Here is a 23,461-nt window from a genome sequence, read left to right on the forward strand (position 1 = left end):
TGACAATTCCCACATCAAAACAGTACTTTATTTTATATTTTTTTTTGCCTCATCATTACTCCCACGTTAAGATCTTTCAGCTGTCAAGTGTACAAGGTGAAGAAAAAGGTTCTCAGTCATCAAACACAGGTGCATCAGGAAGTGTCTCCACAATACACCACTTCAGATCTGCTGGGTCCCCAGTCCATCCTTGAACGCTGGGCTCCCAGCACCATGTGTAGCACACTACTAAGGCTACACTACTAGGTTAGCTTATTAATTCTGCATACATCAGGCCGAACAATGTGTCAACCTGCAACAGACTGAGCATTATAACTGAAAATGGCAAAAGATTCACTCTATTGAACTTCACATCATTATTTGATGTTAAACAATGAGGCAAATCCCAACAGTATATACAAAAACCAGCTTTGCTTTTACAAAAGATTTTGTTTCCCATATTGATTAATCCAGGCAGCTAACTCATTGGTTTATGCAACTTTATTGAAGAAAATAAATCAATTACTAGTAGAGCTATTAGTTGATCACTCATCCATTGACAACTTGCATCATTTATTCAGTGCTATATTAAACAGTGTTTTGGAAGACAGATTAACTAATAGCTCCAAGCCTCCTAATAAAATTTAAATGAATTACAAAAATGTTCTTAGACCCTACTTTGGAATACAAGAGATGTTTGACTTCCAATTTCCATTCTCTGTAAAACAAGAACTGGTCATTCCTTTATTGACATGCATAAGATACATCACATTTTCTGTTCTGCTGATGCTATAGATTCAGTACCAATTCTCCAGACACATCAGTTATGAGCAAAAATATATAATAAAACCTCAGTTCTCTAACACTGGAAGGTTTGGAACAAGATGGATGTTGCGACAGCAAAGTTGCTCCTTTGATAGGAGAAAACTGAACATCCATCTCCCCTCCACCCTTTCAGGTGGTATCTTCAGTATCTGTTAGAGCAGTGAGGAATGTTTGTTTTTTAATCTCATAACCAAGTTAGAATGAAGACATTGGCCACATAATACACATGCTCCATTAAGAAAAAATATTCAGAATCTTGGGCAATTGTTCTTGTGTAACTACTTTACAGATTCTAAAAGCAGTTATTGTCCAAAGCTGGAAGAACTAAAGTCTTCTCAGATGAGCATGTGCATGAATGGAAGGAGGTAAACAAAAAAATAAAAAAGATGAGGTCTGATAGGGGAGCAGCCGGATAAGAAAATCAAAAAAGGAACAGTAATTTAAAGTTTATTCCAGCTATAATGCAGGTTATTCTGACTTTAAGGTAGCATCACATGGCATACTTCTGAGTCCATTCCCGAGATATTCTGTTGTACCTGCAAAGAACAACAGGAACTGAGTTACTGCCATCATGAAAATAACAATTTCCTAAAAGGTTAACGATCAGGTATTAAGTTATCCCCATCTCCCTAATCTCTTCACACTAAGAGAAGTCCTTCTGTAATAACATACAGTTAAACTTAAAAAAATAAATAAATAAATTGAAAAAAATCCTTCCCTAGACTAACCAGGGTGTCCTTAAATTTATTTGAAACAGTTGAGCTTCAAGGCAAGCAGATTTGCTAGAAATCTCCTGTGAAAAAGTACTCAAGGGGAAGGAACAGAGACCACTTGGAGTAGGAGGGGCAAGGGGAGTGTTTTGTTTAAATATTGTTCTTAGATAAAGATTACAGGGGATCACATGCCATAAGTAAAGATTACTTGGTTAATAATATCATTGGATACAGAATTTATGTCAAAATTCTCATTTTAGAGTAAAACAACAGTTAACTTTCTTCATACTTAATATACTCTTTCCACATGAACACACCACTGAAACAATTTTTTTTTTTTTAAAAAAAGATCATAATATCTTTATGGACACTACTTCCACAGGAATTGAGCTGAATTAGTTTATACTTAACTCCATGCTTGTCAGTAAGAAGTTAATTTTCAACTATACAAGCACAACATAATCCCCATACATTTTCCTAGCATAGAAAATGTAGAAGATGGACACCAGTGAATAACGAACAGTTGAAATTTGGATTGCCCAAATTCATGCATGTGGTCTGATCACAAAGTATTGCGGCCAGGGCATCACTTTTAATGAAATTCTGGCAAAATGTGTGTAAATACTTACCAGAACAGGATAACAAACTGGCTCTAACTTGGTAATTATTTCACACTATCTTTTTTTTTTCCCCCCACCATGCAAGAGCGGTATCTGTGAGAAAGTAACTAGCCAATACAATTCACACTAACCACAGATCAAGCTGTTAAATATTCAGGTTCAGTAACTGGTACATCCATTATCTGTTAGTTAATCCAGTGCCTTAAAGCATGCAGCACTCAAGTGCTGACAAGCCTCCATTTTGTTAAATGCACCATAATGTGCAGATATTCTTACCCTACAGCATAGCGTATTTCTCTGTCCACTCTCTTGCTAACCTATTGTACCTAATTGGACAAGTATATTTAGCATTAATATATATATAAAACAAACAAAGGCTACTTCATATAACTATCTGTGCAAAACGTTAAAAACACGTCAGGAACAAAAACAGTTGTTTCAACACAGATAGGGAAAAAAAAAGTTAAGCCTTTCTCAAGAGGAGCTCCAAAATTAAAGTCCAGGCTACTTCTAAAAAGAAAAAAGCACCGAAATAACAAAGCTGTCTTTTCCTCAATCTAAATATATCCTACTTATGCATAGTAAGCCAAGAAATGGGCAACACGTACTTTCAAATACTGTCACACTTGTGGGAAAAAGATAAGTTTCCTTCCCCCTGAACTTCAAAGATTGTTGTTAAGTTATGCACTACCAAGAATAGGTACTTTGACACACAAGTTCTCTCCATCCCAGATTTTCACAAAAGGCTCACTCAATACAATTGCAGTCTGACAAAGCACTCTTCATGAAGTTTGTTAAAATATTGGTCTTACGCAACTCCGTACTTACTTGTCTCTGTCTGTTTTATAGATACGTGCAATCTCTGGCACTAGAGGGTCATCTGGATTTGGATCACATAACAGTGAACAAATGGATAAGAGAACTGTAAAAAAAAAAAAATTCTCAATAGCAAAACAGGAGCAATGATCTTGGAAACAATGGAGCACAGTTCTCTGCGTTAGCACAATGTCAGCACGCTAGAGAGTCCAAATAACCTTTTCCTGACACATGGCCAAAATAATTTTGTAGACCGCTTGAAATTAAAAAACAACAACAACAAGAAAAACCCAACAGACTAAGTTAGAAGTAGTTAGAAGTTCCTAAGAATTATTTCCCAACACTTATAATGTTCAGTAAGCATACATGAGAACAGCACTGTTGTTTGTCCCCTGCACTATGATGCAAGGTAGCAGGCAACTAAAGCATATTATTATGCATTCTAATGACCAGCATATTCCATATTTTCAGTTATTAAACCCAGCGTTTATTTATTTATTTTTGGTCGGGCTGATTTTTTTCTCTGTAGCATGGTATGCCCTGATCTGCATTGACTAAATTACATGTGTGTTGTAAATAAAGGAGTAAGGCTCCTGCAGGCAGCTGTAAAGTCTGCATCCTCTGCTCTCACAGAAGCTTTGAAAGAAAAACATAGTAACAACATTAAAATGTAGGGAATCCACATTCAGATCACAAACCTACTCCTCACACAGACAGGAATTACAAGTTCTATAGACAAAGCAGCACTTTGATGGATCATTTTGAAGCCACAGTGACCAGCAGCTTCGAGGAAAAACAAAATTTGATCATCATGAAAACATTTGAGAATTAGATGTTATTTACTGTACTAAAATGAAGAAAGCAACAAAGCTTGTATTGCAGGACAACATCAACTTATCTTGAAGTATATAATCAGTAAGCCGTGTTCAGGAAGTTAACGTAATACAGTGCCAAGGCAGGGCAGCAGAAAGCAACATGTATCAACAACCATTTTCTTTTGTTTACCACAGCCACGTGCCAATATAACTTTACATGGAATTCTGGACAGACTCAGTCAAAAAACAAAACAAAACAAAAAAAAAAACAACATTAAGACTTCACTACTAAAAATGGAAGTCATCTTTAAATTGATATGCAAGAGTATTTTTACATGGAGAACAGCAAACATGCAATTCCTCAGCCTTATGTAGTTTCACAAGCCTGCTTCAGTCCAAATGCTGGCAGTTTGCTCTGGGACCATGCTAGTAAGCTCTCCCATGAATATCAGAGCAAATCAGCAGCCAGATAAGGTTGGCTGCTACAGCCATGTAGCAGAAGGTATTTGAAAAAAACAAACCCCCATTTAAAAATGCCGTAAGATATTATCATCAAATTGGTAAAAACACAGGCTACATTAAGTAAGGGAAAATTCAAGAGATGGGCAGAAGCTCAAGACAATCAGAGCTAAAAGCACAGTATTCAACACCAGATGGAAACATTTCTCCTTCACAAAATTTACCTTTAGAAATAGTTAAAGCAGGAGACCACTGTGATCTTAGAATATCGAGACAAATGCTGCCATTACTGTTAATATTTGGATGATAGATTCTTGTTGTAAATGCAACCTGCAACAACAAAAAAAATGATACTAAGAACGCGTTTCGGTTTATAGCCACAATGATGTCACCCTCTCTTTTCAGTCAAGCTATTAGTCAACGCCTTTTGCTCTAAAAGAAAAGAATTAAGTAGTTCTACTCCATCGCAGATTCATGGAACAGCAGCCGAGCCACAACCTCTCCATTTCCAACTACCAGGCATTCTACTTCAAACAGAGAGAGGGCAAGTAGGAAGCTGCAATTTAATCACAGGTGTCTGCACCATGATGAAGACACTTAACACAAGTGTTTGAACCATGGTAACACAGCCATTGCAGGGCTAAGGAATCTCAAAGATGATAGTTACTGCCAGCGTGCACCTTAACATTGCCTGGAATTTGGAAGACAGGCTTTTGTTGTAGTTTTACTAGCTGCTCGTCTTATTCTGTAACTACTGCCAAATTCTAACAGGTACCATCACCGCTGATTTCAGGCACTCAGTAAATTAATCTCTGTCCATGGGGTCACGTTTTTACAGAACCCAAACAGCTGTACTGTGAGACCCGACAGCCCCCTCAGCAAGAATTCTGTTACAATAACACAGATCTATTGAGTTTCCCTAACAATCAAGAAAAACAGAAATAAAAACAAGCATAATTCCAAGACAATCAGAATTCACTTATATGAATTTGCTCCTAAGAATATATGCCAACACATTCATTTTGGTGATAGGAAGGCATGAAAGATATTGTAGCACAAGAAAGAAGCGAGACCTTGACAATATTTGAAGAAAGATGTTGGCATTTTCAATCCTGTCTTTGGTTCCTTAAAGAGTGCTAACATCACAAATGAGAAGTCAACACTTACCTTAGGTGGTTTGAAAGGGTAGTCTGTAGGAAAGTGAATTGTCAAGAAGAATACACCACCCTGATATGGACTGTCATTCTGCCAAAGTAAACAAACAATTCTCCTATTACCATCTTTAGGACAAATTTCACTGAAAATGTTGCTTTTAAATAATGAAACTTATTTAGATGACCAGACTATTTATTCCACCAATGTAATGGACACAGTAAAAACTCAATTACTAGTGATTGAGTGATACTGAACAGATACTGAACAGGTCTCATTCTGGATGGACCTCTGAGTTGATGCTTCAGAGAAAACTTCTCTACCAATCTAAACAGGGCAATGTGACAAAAGCATCCAAGAAGTAAATGGTAACAGAGTGGAAGTCCTCTCTAACAAGTTCAAAAAGGTGAAGTTCTGCATTTGGAGCTGATTTGTTATAACCACCCAACTTGACAGTGGCCAAGGGCCTCCCTCTAGGTTCTATCCTTTGCCTAGGTGTTGCTTAGCCCTCCAAAAAAACTACCCATACACAGCTAGCTCCTTGTTCCTTGGGGTGGAGGGCACAGACAAAGAAAACCCATCAAGATTGAAGTGAATCCTTCCTCCCTTTCTCTAATAAAAATTCACCATGATTGGCTATAGGGGGAACACATTCCCCCTGCTCCATAGAAACAGTTACAGGGATAATTCATTCAGGCTTTAACTATTAGCAGTAAAATAGTATTTGGATTTTTGGAAAAAGCTGATAGGAAGTATGGGAAAAACGTGGTGACTAAATATGGACTGCCTAAGTTACTAATTACAAGAAGAAAGATGTAAGAAGTTTTTACTTGAAACTACAATTAAATTTCCAAAGTGAAGCATGTATTTTGTTGTTTAACCTGAAGACTACAACACTCTTAATTCCAGGCTCGTGCCTATGAAAAATGTATCTGAGAGAGAGTACACTCCTGAATTATTTGTAAATTCAACCTTCATATTCCTTGTAAGCACATCTCACCAATGTAAGCACAAAATAAATCTTTCTTAGCTAAGTAAGAGCAAATTAAATTCTGCAACACAAGACAAGGGACTGAAACCTGGAAACACGTAGGGCATATCCTACACAATCTCTACCCGAAACCTAGCAAAAAAGATGCAACTTCTTGCAGTTAGTCGAGAAATACTCCGTGAGGATGCATTTTAGCAATTGCAGGAGCAAACTCCTCCCAGAATCTGTTAAAACTGAAGATAAACTAATGCAAGCACCCTTACGAAGAAAATCACAGCCTGTATAATATTATATTGCAGAGGGGGAATGCTAAATGATTGGGTACTGCAACCCTCATCTTTTATTAAAGGCACTAAGCAACACCATGGGAGCACTAAAGCTACCAACACCACACTGTCAGGATATTTCCAAGGCCTGGTTTTGAAACAGGAAAGCAGGCCTTTTTGACTGGCACCACAAAAACCACATGGGGAAAGAAAGGAGCTGTACATTGTTGAACCAGAAGGAGAAGCTAAAAATAATAATCCCGTTTTTTAAATTTAACTGATGTTTAATACCTTACAACCCCACAGATACATAAAATCAAACTGAGTACAGCACAGAAAATACCTTGCATTTCAGACATGAATACAGCTGTTAAACGATTTTATCTTTGAGGCACCTCGTTACAATCAATGAGGACCAGGGACTTGGGAACAGAAAGCCATTTTTTCCAATCAGGTGAACCTCTAATACACAAACTTGCAGTGTTCTACTTAAACCACACTTGCAGATATATAGAGAGCGAGTCTGGGCGATGCCGCATCACCGATATTTAATTCTTGCTCTGTAGCCTCACCAGAAGCATCACTTAAGGGCTCCAGACCTGCTGGCATCTCGTATTGGACTCCTCAAGTTACAAAACGTTTTGTTTCCTAAATATAAATAATCAGCCCTGAGAACTCCAGATGTCAAGTGTTTGTCTTCACTAAAAGCATAAATGGAAACATTTGCCTTCTTTAACAAGGAAATGGCCTTGTTCAGGTTTCAGATACGTACCATACATTTAACACACACTCTTCTCCTCAGTCATAACCAGAACCTCACAGTGAAGTGACTTTTACCCTCTACTCCCAAAAGCACTCAAGATCTCAGCACATGACACTAGATCAAATAGATTCCCTCATCTGCTCCAAAATCTGCACAAAAGCATCCCAAAGTAATTACTAAAACCAGGATGAGCTCTTACTACAAGCAAAACCCACGCTAGATTCAAACAGCAGAAACAATTAAAGGCAACGTTTCTAAGTAAAGTGATAACAGCTTACATTGTTCTAGAGATTATTTCAGCTCAAGTATGTGTCCTGGTAAAACGTCACAGCAATGCAATAATCATCAGACTCATTTTTTTTTCCCCCTCCTTCATTCTGTGTTACTGTAAGGAGTATCTCTAGAGCTAAAGCCTGATAATGGGAGTTGAAAAAAAGCAAAGCAAAACAAAAAAACACACAAGTTGTTCCTGAGTCAGAACTACTAGTTCAATATTACGTCACAAGAATTAGAATACTTACAGGTCCCATAATTGTGGCTTGCCAATGAAACACTACAAAAGAAAAACTCCGCATTATTATCTAGGCATGGTATGCTTTGAGTTAGTAGAGCAAAACATAAAACTTAAGATTACTTACTGTCATCTCCGACGGGACCTGCTGAACACTGTGCTGGAGGATCACGGGCTAAGTCACTAAGTTCCTTTAAAAAAAAAAAAAAAAAAATCTGCTCAGAGAGGGAACACTAATGAATTCAACAGCCATTTTCACTCAACATCCAACAAAAAGCTTTAACAGTTTTTCCATAAACAAACACAGAAGAACATACAGTAACAACTATTAGCGCCAACAGATCAGTATCAGAAACATCTCTGTAAAAGATGATGACTCCCAAAACTGGCTATGAAGCTGAACAGTTACAAGGACTGCTTTTCCAAATACATGTCATTACTTTTTGTTCCTGTCAAGACAACCCTGCTGGAGAAGGGACAGAGACAACAGGAGGACACAGCCTGAAGAGGGCTAAGTCTAACCAGTTTCTGATTGTGATTTTTACTGATCAAGTCTTAGCTAGAGGATCTTTAAGCTGGAATTGAGAACGCTACTGATTAGTCAGTCTTCATGGCATAAGAAGCACGAAGTGCATAACATCCGGTACTAACATTCAAAACGATGACAACGAGAACAGAACAATGCCAGAAACTCAGTTTCTTTTTCTCCACTACCTCCAGCAGGGATAAATCTTGTGTATAACTCTTGTGTATATTAAAGAAGACTAGAAAGCTGGTAAGTATTGGAACCAGGCAAAATATCTGCATTTTTTAATTTTAAGCTTTATATTTATGATAATTATACCTTTAAAATTCCGAATTGACCGAAATGCAGAAACCAGTCCCCTCCCTCCCTGTTACAGAGGGAATGAAAACAGAAACTTAGAATGGAGGATTCCTTGTGTAGGATCAAGATTGTGGTGATGAATCACTCAAACACATCACTGATTTGTTTAAACACTCCGCAGTTTACTTGATTGGATGGTGTCTTTTAAAATGAAATGTATGCTTTCAGTTGAAGAATGTAAGAGATACCTTCCTTCTTCCCTGCTCAGTTTTGAATCTAAAAATGGCTTCAGGAACTTCTATAAATCTGCACTTGTCAAGGCATCTAGAAGTCACAAGAAAGGGGAAAATCTTCAGTTCCTCTCCCATATATTAGCAGTCGCACAGAAGTTATTTTACTACAAGTCCACACAAGCCACTAAAACAAGAACTTTCCATTACATTCTCAGACATTTAAGAAACCCAGGCATCCCTGTTATGTTGGAAATATGCACACTTGGACCAGACAGCTAACAACTCAGCCTAGGAAGAGCCTGATGTATATCCTCTGCGTTTGACAAATTCCGCACTTGATAAAAATGTAGTACATGTAAGCCAACACAAAACGAGCAGAAAAATACATTACTTGGAGCTTGAACACCTTTGTTCTTTCAAACACAAAAAGAGAACACTATTTCAATGCGTAGAAGTCCATAGGTTATATATAAAAACCCTTACTTTTTACAAGTCCCTAAGTCCATATGTTCTTAGACCCGCATTTCACCGCCCTACACAGGCCAATTTTCATCACCTTCCCAGTTAACCAGATCTGACTTTTGCACTGGAATAAGATTAGCCTGCAAATTTGAACCGTACCAGTTTTCAAAAGCAATAGCACAGTGAAATTCCTATTACGGTCCATTTCACTGCTGCTGTTACTTTAAAGGGTGGACAACAGCTCCTTCCAGACCACAGTACATCCCTTTACAGGGCGTTCCTCTACCATATAGCACTCCCCACCTATTGCTGGTGTTCCCCATGAAATCCTTATTTCTGTAAGGAAATATCACTTATTAGGTCCATATATTGTTCAGTAGATTTGCTAAGTTAGATTGGTATCATTCATGTAAAGGCAAAGAAGAAATGTGAAAGAACTTTCAGATTGAAAGTGGTTTGCGTTTGTGTTTTTTTTCTTAGTTTTCAGGATCTCCAGCTCCTGCACTTGGCAAATCAAAAAGTCCTGTTAATCAGGCTTACTTCTCATCCAAAAGCCTTTCCATTACAAGAATGATCAGTCACTTATTTCCGATACCTGGAAGCAAAAAGTTCCACTGTATTTTTTGTCCCTTTACAGTAAACTGTAGCAACAGAATGAGCAGAAAGACAAGTGTTTGTATTTTAACGTAGCTGTGTAGTTATTACTGGATTATTTGATTTAATCAGGGAAGAATATTGGATCCTATTTTTGGAAAACTGTCATGGGGACTAAGAAGTACGAAAAGGCTCTTCATGCAGTTTATCAAAATTATTAAAATGAGTAGTATGAAGAAGGGCAAGGGAAGACCAGCATAAAAGCGTACTGCTGAAGATATGTACAACAGCTTTGAGAGCTCCTCTAAAGGTACTACTATCTTCAGAGAAACAAGAAGTCAGTACTCAAGATAAAAAGCAGTTGATAAATAAGGTATTCTAACATGTCAGGGGAAAAAAAATTGCTAAGAGTATGTCAATAATCCAAGAAGGAAAGGCAAATAAGTAGAATTCCAAGTGTGAGAAAAATATTTAGGAAGTCCCAGTGAAAAAAATCAAAAAGGTGTCAGTACCATTAAGAATAGCGTACAATTAATATTCTGGTCATCCAGACTCAAAATACATGTCCATGGAGGGTTACCTCTCTGAAACACTTGAACTAGCCTGGAGAAGAAGCAAGCAGTGACTCCAATGGGCTAAATAAAGGGCGGTCAGTGGAGTAAAATTTGTAGCAAAGCTCTTTGTTTCAGCAGAGTTTAAAATGTGGGGAAGAAGGGAGGCAGCGGCCAACCAACCGCGGGCAGGTTCTTCCTGCTTGCAGCAGCACCGGCTCTATTTTTACCTCGCCGTTTAAGCGTGTGACACTCGGCATCCACACAAAAGGAGGGAGGCTTTTCTTCGCAGACGGGGAGCAGAAAGTTCTCCCCGTGTGACTTGAAGAAGCGCCTGCTGCCGGATCCAAGGGGCAAACTGGAATAACTGGAAGCTCGGCAAGCAGAGACATATGGGCTGCGACATTCGGAGCGCAGCTGAAGGGCTTCATGCGAGGAAAGGGAGGAGCCTCCCCCCCAAGTCAGCACGGAAAAAACAGACTTGCCTTCTTAGCTTATAGAATAGCCCATCTTGACTGCTACCAGGCAAATGCTGCATCTGGAAGTATTTCTAGAAGCAGAACTAAGCTTGGTAATTGCCATGGGCTGATAGAAGGCAGCTCAGAATTGTTCCCCCGCTTTCACCATTTCTTACCAAGACCATGGGAAGTTTGTTAGACTAAGTAAAATGGTAAAGAAATAAAGTCCCCAGCACTGTTCTGTAAAATATCTGAGCATAAGGGCTTCATGCTGCTTGTGCTGCAGTCCCTCCAGCTTTGCTCCTCCTTGTTCCCAGTCAGTCTCTGCAGTGCTTTCCTCTGTCAAAGGATCCCGAGCTACATCCCAAACATCCTTAGAAATGCCCCAAGTAGAGCCCACGCTTTCCTGGAGTCAGCTGCTGTCGTTTTTCATTTTACAGGTGGCTTAGGAAAAAGAAAAAGCGACGTTCCCAAGACACCAACTCCCAGGGCTTCGCACAGAAGTGGCTGCAGCAGGCTGGGCTCAGGGCGATGCGCTGGGATGGATTAGTCTTGGATTACAACCGTGACTCCCAGGCTCTGGCTCTGCCGCAGGTTTCCGGTCCAGCTCCGGCGTATCACCATTCCTGTGCCCCAGTTTCCAAATATAAAGTCGTGATAGTGCCTACCTCGCCACTGGGTGGATTAGTCACCCGGCATTTTACAGATTTAAGCACTATTTAAGGCCCGAGGACCAGCGCTGCTGCTGTCAGAGACAACGGCAATGAAGCACGCAGGCCCATCTTTGCACCAGTTTTGGAAAACCAGTTTTGGATAACTGGAAGTGCAGCCACCATACCTGCTCCTGCCACACACCAACCTGCTTCAACACAAATCCAGCACCACGGTGTGCCGCCAGGTTCACCTCAAGTATGCGGTAAATGTAGTTTTTTGTGGAAAAACAGATGTATTCTGGGCTCATCTGCCCCCTCTCTGTGAATTCAGCAAAACACCAGCCCAAAAATAAACCAGTAGCTTCAAGACAGATATAGTTTAAAAAGCTAAGCGCTTGCTTGTTTTGCACATACGTCACGTAACTAACAGAGTATGTACTACATGCTTTGGCTGATGACGTGAAAGCTTGGCACGTGACTGTGAACGCAGGATCCTGGGCAATACCATAAACCACCAATGCCTTTTGTTTTTTTCCCTGACAGAAGAGCTGCTGAAGAACCCTCAAACAATTCCTCTCCGCCAGCTGTTTAGAAAGATTACAGCAGTCATCCGAAGGGTGAAGAACATTTAAAGAATGACGAAGGACGCCTCATCCAAACAGACACGAGCAGGACCACGAAGGGAAGTACTGCAGGCAACTAGTTGCTCTCCTCACGGTTCTTCACAACACTTCTTCACGTTTCCAGGCCTTTCAGGTTTCCAAACCCAGTAGCAAACAGCAGCCTGCTGCCCAGGAAAGCTCCCTCCTTGCAAGGCACCAAGCAGAGCTGTCGGTGGCAGCAGCTCCTTCGCTTCCCATTGCTCAGAATTCACGTTCCCTGCAGATCCGCTGCTACATTTTTCTAGTTTAAGCTGGAAATAGCCAGGGCTTATTTTTAATGATAGTAGCAGCTGACTTAAATACAGAGTGGCAGAACATCACTCATCTTCACTGGCATAAATGCATAGTTAGACTTAATATCGGTTCGTAACACGGTTACTTGTTAAAATCATAAATTGTGGCTTGCTGGTTTCTAGTCAAGAGAGCACAATGAGAAGAATGAAGTTTATTTGCTTTAAGTTTCCAGACACTGACTTGTTCTACACTGGAGGGACTGCAAGGTGATATGCAGTTAGATCAGAAGCCTAAAAGAAAAGAAACACCACACATAACAAAACAAAATCACCAAGCCACACAAAAACCAGCATTTGAGTGCTCGTCTAATATAGTCTGTCATAAACAGGACAGCTCGAATAACTAAGCATCCAAAAATTCACTCCATTAGTCTTTACTCATTAGCTCACAGCTGAAAACAGCTTTAAAAAAGAAAGGATTGGAAGCAGCTATAAAGGGAGGGGAAGAACATTTAAGCCTGTTTGAAGATTAAGAAGTGTCAGCCAGCAAAGAACTACTGCTTTATCCCACACACCTGCATTTGCAACATTCGTTTCAGCATGAAAATTAATTATCCCTGGAAGCAGAAAATAACCGTTTGAAAAAAAGAGTCTGAATGTGGATTTTTAAGCTGAATACGACGACACTGGCACAACACACGAGTGTAGCCACCAGAAAACTATCCATTTCGAACAGACCGACCTGATGGCTAACGCTTAAAAATATGGATACAAACTACGTATAATGACAGTGCATAATACAAAAGGATGTAGGCTGTTGTTTACAGAAAACCGAGGGCCGGAGAGCAGAGTGCTTCTTCACAAACCCAAGCCACTATGGCCAGGAACGTAAGGCTTGGGATCATCTCCATCCTGATTATTTCGCTTGTTCTAATTTTCAGGATGTCGTCTCCATAGTATAAAACCTCTCAGGCAACCCACTGCATCTTGGTTGTACAACGTGTAGCAACAATATGATGATGTCGTCTTAAAAAACAGACATTGAAATATCCAGGTTTTAAACCGAGCAGTCGAAGGAAATGCCAAACTGCTGTGCAGCTGTAATTAAGTCACTTTGTGTGCCTGGACTGATGCAAACTACTCGGATGACTACCTGCTATCTCGCCAGAGAACCTGCCTTTCAGCACCCAGACCTTTGTGAAAGGGGCTATTGTCTACAGCTCTTCTCACCTGCTCTGAAATTTGGAAGGTGTACAATGTAGGCAATGGTCTCCAGCAAATTTCACTGTTACAACAGCTAAAATATCACTCTATTCTACTCCAGCCTTTCCCAGAGCTCACCTCTGTAGCTGGACAGATCTGACTGGAAAAGGAGGTCACTCACCAAAAAGGCATTCAGCACAAACTCAAAAAAGGTGGCAGCAAAGCCTACAGTTGCGCTTTGGACTCAGAAATATGGCTTGTTTCCCCACAAGTAACCAAAACCCACAGCAGCTGTCTTAGTCAAGACGAAGAAAATCTGACTGCTTCACACACACCAATTCTGGGCTATTACAACAACAACCGTCCTCCGAAAATCACAGGGTTACAAAAACACAAATGCACATCAGCACGGGATGAAGACTGAACACTGCCTAAAATATTCAGAAGGGAAAAAATGTGGTGTGCAGTTCGGGTTCACTTCCTGCTCGTTCAGTGATAACTGGGGGGTTTTAATTCTGCCATTCCCGAGCTTCTGAGGGCTGGATCCTGACACTTGACATACTTTCACTTACAAGCTTCCCCTGTGAGAACCACAGATCGTCGGTTCTGCAACAGAGCAGCACCCAGACACGAAGGCACGCGGTGGAAACCGGCCACAAGAGAAGTGAGAGGCACACAGCTAAATGAAGCAGAACGGCTGGGGAACGAAGGGGCAGCTTACGTTCAGCATCAACTCAGAATGATACACTTGGAAAAACAAACAAATTTTAAAAAACTACATTCAAAGCGAGGCATAGTTAGGCACAGAATCAGCTCACGCTGAGCCAACGATGTAAAAAAATTCCCAAGCTGTTCCCGAGGTGAACTGCAGATGCTCTCACAGTTCAGCTCCAGCTCAGCTACCCAGAGAATATTGGCGTCCAGAAGGGTCTTTAAGAGCAGAAGAGGGGAAAAAAACAAACAAGCAGGGTTTAGAAGAGTATTTATAAACAGACTGGGACCACCACATTGAACTGGGGGAACAGATGGGGGGCGTTGCTTATCTGGCACATCATCGTTCAGGGGATTCTCCTCTGCTACGCAGGGAAAGGACAAATGAAAACCGAGTCCAAAAGGAAAAACAAAGTTTGCAGTCATCCGATTTACAGCACTGCCTGGCGTAATTACTTGGATAGGCGAGCAAAGGTTGGGAAATACAGCCTGAGAGCGGGGCACTCGTGTTTACCAGGAACACGAAGACGACGGAAGCAACGAGCACCGGGCCAACCTCAGCCCAGGTTGGAGAGGAAACTCCCCATAAAACAGCCGAGAGCTCAGCACAGCCCTCGTGCCCCCCTCCACCACCACGACCTACACCACTCGAGCATCCGCCCTCAGTTCAGCCTCAAACTCTGGTGGCCAGATGCTCAGGGAAAGGATTAAACTTTCGTCTCCTTCCTTTTTTTTTTTTTCCTCTAGGCCCTAACATTTGCAAAGCAGCCTGACATCCTCCCTTCTCTCTTTCTTGACACCAGAATAAAAATCATCACAATTACAGTGAGACCTTGAAGATGCCTAACCTACCACACATCTCATAGGAGCGATGTTCAGAACAAAGGCTTCCTATAATCAAAATTTTAATATTGAAGCTAACTATTGTGCATCAATATGCACTGAACAATGTTTAAAAAAAACCCTTTCCGTTTAGCTTTCAGTCCTGAAACCTACAATGCCCATTTTTCAGTAAACCCTGTCTACACCGAAGTGTTTGATGAATAGTTGCCGAAGGCATAAAGGCTAATTTAAACTTGTAAATGTAATTTTAACTAATTTTTTGCATGGCTTCCCTTGCACAACCTACCACATTTAACGTAACGGATCAGCGCCCCATAAAAAGTCCACCGATGAGAAAGTTTAGATTTAAAACATTAAAAAAAAAAAAAACAAAAAAAAAAAGCAAAAAGAGCCTTCAGTAGTTCCTGTTTAGAGTTTGAAGGATTAAACGTAGGTTCAAGAAGTTCCCAAAACTATCCAGCTTGTGCAACTCAACATTGTTTAAGGCTCTCTACCGTTAAAGCCAACTTGACAGACACAATTATGTTTAGGAACGCGCTGCTGACTGCGCTCCTATATACATTATCCCAGCTGCTCTCGTTTCGTACCCTGGCTAGTTTATTTTTTCCTGCACGTCCTACCGGCCGATTCCTACAGCACGTCAGTCACAGGAGAAAACACACGCCTGTACCTCAGCCGTTTCGATGCAGAGTGTGTTAATGTGAACTACCAACCGAGGTCAGCTTATATTGGGGTTTCAGCCCTGATGTTGGAGCACAAGGCACGTGTTCCCACCTGCCAGCTCTGATGCACAGGGAGGGACCCATAGGAGAACAGAGGGCGGGCAGTTAAAGCAGCAAAACCATCCTATCCACAGCAGAAAGGCTTATTTGACGTTGTGTATCGATGCCCTGATCCGAATTAGAGAGGCGCTACCCCTGCCACCGCTCCTTACCAGCTGCCAGCCGAGGCCAAGGAGCTCCATCCTCTCTCCCTCCTTACTCAGCTTGACCCAGGTCTGCCAGGAAAACACCCACTGGCATGGGAGCATGCCAGGCTGGAGAGGTGGCCTCTGCAAGGCACAGAGATGCCTGTGGCAGGAGGCAGATCGCTGCTGCGTGTTCAGCAGCTGCTGCTACAGCTGTTTGTATCCCACCCGGCCATGCAGCAGCGCGAAGGAAGGCATTAGCGCTCCGGAGCTGCTCACGGAGCGGGGAGGCAGCTGAAGGGAGCTCGTTTCGCAGAGCTGTGCCTCAGCTCTCCTGCAGAAGAAGAAACTCGTGTAGGGAGTAATACCCAAAGCGTTGGCTTCCTTTCAAAAAACAGATCTTTAAAAGCTGGAATGATTGTAAAGAAAACGCTGGCTAGACAACCTTTTACCCGGCGCATTATCCCACCCAAATCCTTCAACAGACCAGAAGTCTGTTTTTAAGGTATGCAAGAAGTACTCATCTAATGGATTATTGATCCCCGAAGTCCTGTAAATTACCTAAGCGAGATTACAACCCCGATTCCAGCGCGCACACTTCAAGACCTATGCTGACCGGCAACTTGTCTCACAAGCGCAGAGCCCAATTAACGGGAGAAACCTTCAAGTTCCTGCAGCTCAAACTTCCTAGGTATGGAAGCATTCATTTTCCACTCCAGGAAAGGAAAAAAAAAAAAAAAAAAAGATCAGTTCTTAGAGCACACTCAGGGCCTTATAGGAAGCGCTGTACTTGAATATGGGTGTCAAACCTACCCAATTAAGAAGCATTATTTCCATTTTAATAACAGTCAGTTTGTAGGATAAATGTCACTTTGACTATTCAAGCAAGCCAAATCTTAAACAGAATTTACGCGATGACAGCTTCCAGGTGATGCTGAGTAATTTTGCTCTGTTTCTCAAACAAAACACTGAAGGTGTTCAACACTCGCTCCTCCCAAACACTCCATCCTGAAATGTCAGGACTCAAAATCCCTCGCTGCCCTCTGGCTACCCGTGACCCTTCCAACCACCGAGCGCCAAGGCCCCGCAGCGTTACCTACCTGACACAAGACTCATCTATTTTGAGTACCCCTGGACAGGCTGAGGTGAATTAACACAAGTATTAAAAAGGTAACACAAGACACAGAGTGCATTCACAAACGTTTAAAGCATTTGAACTAATCTCACATCAACTGCATTTCATCAGCTAATTGACCTCAACTTCCTGAGCCCCTAAACAAATTCAGACTTATTTCTAGACATTCACGCAAAGTGCAAGATCAATCCCCTAAGTTCAAGGTATTTAATGATTTTGAATGAGCACAGCAAATCAAGACAGCCTGCAAAAATAAAGTCATGCAGGTTTCACCCAGCAAAGCCTAATTCCAAACAGTCAGCTTTTCTAGATAGGCCCACTTTTAATTTTTTATCCTAAGTTGAAAATAAACAACTGGTAATTTCAAACGAATGTAACAAGCAGGTTTTATAACATTTCAACTGAATTGCCTCTACGCAAGTTACACCTTCGGTTCAAGTGATGCAGATTTTCGTGCTGCCTTCATCCCTGTACATTGCATCCAATCTCCTAAAAATATGATGAATGCCTCCAGGGTTCGTAGCATTTCTTATTTTGAGCGTTTAGAGGAGGGCAGTGGGGGGGAGCACAGCTGCAATTAAATATACATCTAGGAATAGTGCTGGAGGCTGTAACCTTGAGGAAAACTGTTATTTAGTCTCCACTCTACGCCTGCCAACAGAAGCCTCCTATGCGTACTTACATAGCAGTAAAAGGTTTTGCCACCTCCAGCTTCCAGGATGCCTGCTCCACTTAATTTTTCCCTAATAACATCCCCTGACATCACGATGCTGGCTTGCACCGCCTTTCCCCAAACGGACACGAAAGGCGGCAGGCACAAGTTTTCCGAAGGATTTCGCCGACGAGACGCTCCGTGCACGCATCCCCACCTCCTGCATTTATTCTATTTTTAGGCCTTCCACACCGCTTTGCCCTAACGGATGTACACAGCAGTGATAAAACGGATGCCTGCCGATGACGTCACCTCCCCGAGTTTTTCCCCGTTTCACGCGCTCCCGGCCCCGCACTCCAGTGTGAAAGTTTCCCCTCGACGGAGACGTGATGCTGTTCGAACCCAGGCGCCAGCGCTGCAGCGACCACGGGATGCTAATTTAGCGGCTACCGCTCAACAAGCACGCAGCGAGCATTTACGTACAAGCTCATAAACAGATGCTCATTCGTTCCACTGCCCTTGTGCTTATTTGGGGAAAAAAAAAAATAAAAATCATCCTCCTCGGGGAAGGAACCCATGTCTTAATTTTAGCTGTTTCCCATTATCCCGTGGCAAAAGCCGTTTATTGGCACAATAAAACAACTGCCACTCTTTCGCAAAGCGAGCCGTGTCAATAAAGCCGAGTTTTGCCGATCGAATGCAGGCCACCCTCGGGGCAGACGGCACAGATGCGAGGATGAGATCCAGCATAACGTCATCTTCCTGGGACTGGCTGTGTACCTGACGGCTCCTGCAGCTGGAAGAGCTCAGTGCAGCACGTTCCAGAAGCAGGTAACCCAACGCACAACACACGAGCACTCATGTGCTTTCGTTTCCAAGTCAGAAAGCTGACTTTGCTAGCTCGGCAGCACTCTGAAGGTGCTACATACTTCAGGTTACATCTACACAAGCTAATTTTATTTAGCCATGGATAATGAAGGATTTTATTTTACCCAGAACACAAGGCCATAAAGAAGAAGTGGGTCAGAGACCCTGAAAACGCCTTCCCAGTATGTTTGGGATGTCATCGGCTGCAGGAGACAATGAGTTCCAGCCCTGACAGGTAATGCCAGGAGTCAGACTAAACCAGCTACGTGTGATTACAATGTTGTGAGGTCCTGGTCTCTCTTTAGCCTGCTCTGATCTAGTGCCAACTACGTACTGCAAGGAAGCAGAGTTTCAAGGTCTGATCTGTGACCTTACTGTAGGAAGACAGGGGATCCCAGATCACCGGTGTCACAGGGCCATTCCCTGGCTTTACAGGTCGGTAAGACTAAAATCCCAATTCAAAACAGCCTCGTCATGAAATCAGTCCTCCTATTTTTGGATTTCAGCCTCAATCCGAGCAAACGCTTTTATCGGAAACCACGCTGAAGGAGAAAGCGCCTCGCAAGCACTGGTTTCAGCCTGGCTGCTCATCACCATTTTGACTTTCCAGGCCGGCGAAAACAAAATCGAAACCGTAAACCCCCATGTGAATTTGGAAGCGTATCTTGTAGCAGGGTGATGAAATAGATTAAAAATAGCACCTTACGAAAAAAAAAAAAAAAAGGACAACAACAAAAAAACAAACAAACAAGCACGAATCCTAAACTCCGGCACAGGGTGAGCAAAGCAGCTCGCTGCTCCTGTAGAGCGTGAGGATTAATGCAGGCCTGGAAACCGCACACAACAGGCCCAAACCGTGAAGCCGGGCGGGTGGGTTACCGATTCCCAAGTTCGGACGAATCGTTTCAAGGCTTTTCCAAGGCTTCGACCACCAAGCCCGGTGGCTGCAGGGAGGGTTTGCCTCCCTCCACAGCACAACCACCCCCCCCTGCGCTTTTAACCGTGCGTTCTCACCTGCGGCGCCCGGCTGCAGTTTCATAAGCAGGAGCTGATGACAAAGCAGAGCAGGGAGTATCCCAACCGAGCCCCGAGCCCGGCGATAGCCCTGGGAGGAGGGCAGGGAGGCGGCGGGGCTGTGGCAGCAGCAGCCCCCGGGCGCCCTGAGGTGCCGGGACACGGCGCCTTTCTGCCATCTTGCTGAGGGGAGGGGGGGGGGGGGTGTTAAAAGGGGCCTTTCCCGTCAGCGGGCAGCGCTTTAAACTTCCCTCCCCTCCACTTTATTTTTTATTTTTTTCCCCTTTTTTCGTTTCGTTTTGTTTTTGTGGTGTTTTGTTATTTATTTTTTTTTTCCTTTTTCCCTTCCCGCTCGCGCTGCGAAAGCCGCGATTGTGCAACGCGGCTTCCGTGAGGCCGAGGGTATGGGGTGAGGGGGGGGGGTTGTGGGGTGTGTGTGTGAGGAGGGGGGGAGAGATAAAGGGAAAAGGGCTCGGGGGGAGCCGCGGAGGAGCCTCCCCGGGGCTGCGGGAGCCCGGTGAGGGCCCGGCCCGGCCCCGCCGCCATCTTACGATGCGGGGAACAAGTTCCGCGCCGCGGGGGGGAGGAGAAGGAAAAGGGGGGGGGGTGGGAGCCGCTCCCCGGCCCCACGGAGCCCCCGGTGGGGCTGACACCGGGCTGGCCCCGCTGCTGCTCGGCCTCGGAGCCGGGCTGGGATCCTCACGGCTTGCGGGGCCGAGCCGGGCTGGGCTCACCCCTAAACACACCCCAACACCAACACCCCAACACCGCGGTCCCAGCCGTGCTGGGTGCCCTCCCCCTAAAAACCCTGATCAGCGAGGGTTGTGGCGCAGCCGGCTAAATAAAAAAATATATCATGATAATAATAATAATGATGATAATTAATAATTAATTAAAAGGGGAGGGGGGGGGAACGGCCTCCTCACCTTGTTGATGCGTTTCAGCGCCATTGTGTGCGAGTGCCGCCGCCGCCGCCGGGCCCGTCCGTGCGCCGCGGTGATTCCGGAGCGAGGAGGAGGAGGAGGAGGAGGAGGAGGAAGGCGGGCAGGGGGAGGGGGCAGCCGCGCCGCGCCGCTCCTTCCTCCGGAAGCTGGCCGAGGGGGGCGCCCGAGATGGAGCGCCCGGAGCCGGGGCTGCCTGCGGGCGGCGGGGCCGTGCGCCGGGAGGAGGCCGGGGCTGGGGCTGAGGATGAGGAAGATGAAGAAGAGGAGGAGGAGGAGGAGGAAGGAGCCGCGAGGCGCCGGCCGCGCTCCGCCGCCGCTCAGCCTGGCCCGGCCGCCGGGAGCGGAGGGGAGGGGAGGGCAGGGGGCGGGGCCTCCCCGCTGGCTCCGCCCACTGGGCGTGGCCTCCGGTGAGGGGCGGGGCGGGGAAGGGCGGGGCCGCCGAGGCGCCCGCTCCCCGCCCCTGCCCCTGTGTGTTCCCGCGGGGGCGGTCTCGCGAGAGTTCGCCCCGCAGCCCGGCGCGGCTGATGACGGCGGGGCCCCGCCCGGCCGCCGCCCTGCCCCGGCGTGGCTGCGCGCACACAAAATGGCGGCCGCCGGGTCTACGCGGCTGCGCTGGGGCGGGCGGGCGGTATCCCTCCGCCGCCTCTCTCTCTCCGCGCTGCCGTCTCCTTCCGCGGAGCGCCTCAGAGCGCTGCCCCTGCTGAGGGGGCGACCGGGGGCAGCGGGGCCCCGAGATACGGGGGGGGGGGGGGTGTAGGGGAGGTGGCACGCTCAGCCCGTCTGTATTCTTCCTACATTTTTTTTGTATTTTTTTCTGTTGTAATCTACGTTTTCTGCTTATCGCTTCAATTGTATTAAATACCACGGTCAGGAAATGGAGCCCCGATTACTGCGTTAATATTCCTGTTGTCCTAATCACGAATATTGCTGAAAAACACCTTGCTGGTCCTTGCCGCAGTCTGGATTAAGGATATTTTTACTGCTCCAAATCTTCAGTACATCTTCCTTTCTGTCACAGACATTTCCTCTCTCTTAAATTGCTTATAAATTTCCTGAACTTCTTTATTGTCATCTCAGGAAACCGGGGTACCTAGCAATATTTCAGTTCCACATCTTTTAATTATTATTTGAGACTAATGACCTCTCTATTAAGACTCTAGATCTACCTTAACATTATCATTTTGCAGGACAATTTAGGGAATAAATTACTGCACAAACATGCTGCTGAGAGTGTGTAGTTTTCCCTGCTAATTGGTATTAATTAACAAATTGACAATGGGTATTTGTTAATTTGGTAAATCAGGTTTTTTTACCTGAATTTCAGCAGTTACAGGTTGAAATCAGTACATTAGTGTTGAGTATACTTCTTGGTTATAGCCGTTCCTCAGACACAGGTTTGCATACATCACTTCAGTATTCCTTTTTAGAGAAACACTTTGTGGTGCTTAATGCTCATTTTTTCAAACAAACACATCAGTTTAAATGCCATTAAATACAATTGGGACAATAGATTAAAAATAACGATTTGTTTAGGTATGAAAACCAAGTGTAGTTACAGTGCTGGGACAACTTCTGCGAGTCACGGCACACAGCCCTGCCTGGAGAACGTCATGCTTTTCACCCTCGTCTCCTTTTCCTCAAACTGCAGGGTGAAAACTGTGTGTTTTCCCCTCAGTTTTAGGATATTAATAACCTCAAATAAATATTTTACTTCAGTAGGAATACCCACGATGTGGCACGCACCCAGGTTTCTCACCTTTACCATATGCAGTAGGTGTACTGCATGCTACTTGCACAGATCCCTCATATTAATAACACAAAATGCAAGAGGCTTAGATGAGGGTTGCTGAAGATGGGTGTTGCAACTTACTGTGCAACTGCCCGGTCTATTTGGGTTTGTTTCGTTTTAATTTGATTTTTGAAGCTAATCCTCAGAAGTGGCTGAATGGAGGTATTACCATGCCCAATCCTTGTGTGCCAGTGGAGCTGGGTTAGGTTTTCTGACGTTTATTATGCAAAATTGCTCAGTAGATGTGGCATGGTAATGAATGGTTTGCAAAAATACCGGGAATAGCCTACTTGACTCAAATTCTCTCCCTAAATTTTGTTTGTTTGTTTTTTAAGTGCAGCATTACAGGGCCCAGTGCAGCCAAATGGTCAGTACCCTGAGTGCTGATTGTGCCAGCCCCTCTCAGCCGTTTCATGATGTTCCAGCAGTGCAAGCACGAATGGAGACCGCCTTGATATATTGTTATAGCACTTTTCTCAGAATGGAGAGGACTCGAGGGAAAAGCAGCCCAGCCTTAGTTAAGTGTAGCTGGCTTGCACATCGGTGTTAAATTTTCACTTCTGCTTGCTTTAGACCAGCCATTTTTACGTTTCTCCCATGCTACCTGTCTCCAAAACAGGTGGATCAACCGAGCACCCAAGGCTCCAAGCAGCATTCCATATGCAACACTTCATATAGCTGAAAGAGGAAAATGTCTTCCTTTTCAGGAAAATAAAAAATTACTTTAAAAAAAGAAAGCCACCCTTCTCATTAGTGCATCCCATAGATCATTATTAGTTTCTGTTTGGAAGAGACAAAACACAACAGCTTCTGC

The 23,461-nt window shown here is 43.8% G+C and overlaps 2 protein-coding genes across 7 annotated transcripts in view; both read right to left on the reverse strand.

The window, feature by feature from the left end:
- The window catches only part of UBE2D3 (ubiquitin conjugating enzyme E2 D3), a 31,587-nt gene continuing 8,126 nt past the window's right edge, over window positions 1–23,461 (reverse strand). The window contains exons 1-8 of one of the 6 annotated variants that reach the window (XM_084516666.1): window positions 19,915–20,090; window positions 8,038–8,101; window positions 7,921–7,952; window positions 5,395–5,472; window positions 4,452–4,557; window positions 2,966–3,059; window positions 2,414–2,463; window positions 1–1,340 (exon numbers count right to left, since the gene is read on the reverse strand). In XM_084516666.1, the coding sequence (XP_084372792.1) occupies window positions 2,415–2,463; window positions 2,966–3,059; window positions 4,452–4,557; window positions 5,395–5,472; window positions 7,921–7,952; window position 8,038 (360 nt within the window). In that variant the 5' untranslated portion in view covers window positions 8,039–8,101; window positions 19,915–20,090 and the 3' untranslated portion in view covers window positions 1–1,340; window position 2,414. Of the gene's footprint in view, window positions 1,341–2,413; window positions 2,464–2,965; window positions 3,060–4,451; window positions 4,558–5,394; window positions 5,473–7,920; window positions 7,953–8,037; window positions 8,102–11,872; window positions 12,131–19,914; window positions 20,091–23,461 lie in introns of those variants that run through there. The other 5 variants (XM_084516661.1, XM_084516663.1, XM_084516665.1 and 2 more) reach the window with 5 other exon arrangements.
- Window positions 12,257–23,062, reverse strand: LOC311436141 (uncharacterized protein; the record flags this gene model as incomplete). The annotated part of the gene is made up of 3 exons (XM_084517983.1): window positions 12,257–12,873; window positions 20,841–21,628; window positions 23,023–23,062. 3 exons carry the CDS (start codon window positions 23,060–23,062, stop codon window positions 12,829–12,831), a joined length of 873 nt encoding a protein of 290 aa, XP_084374109.1. The 3' UTR covers window positions 12,257–12,828.

This window comes from Aythya ferina (genome assembly GCF_964211825.1).
Source record: "Aythya ferina genome assembly, chromosome: 4".
Taxonomy (NCBI): Eukaryota; Metazoa; Chordata; class Aves; order Anseriformes; family Anatidae; genus Aythya; species Aythya ferina.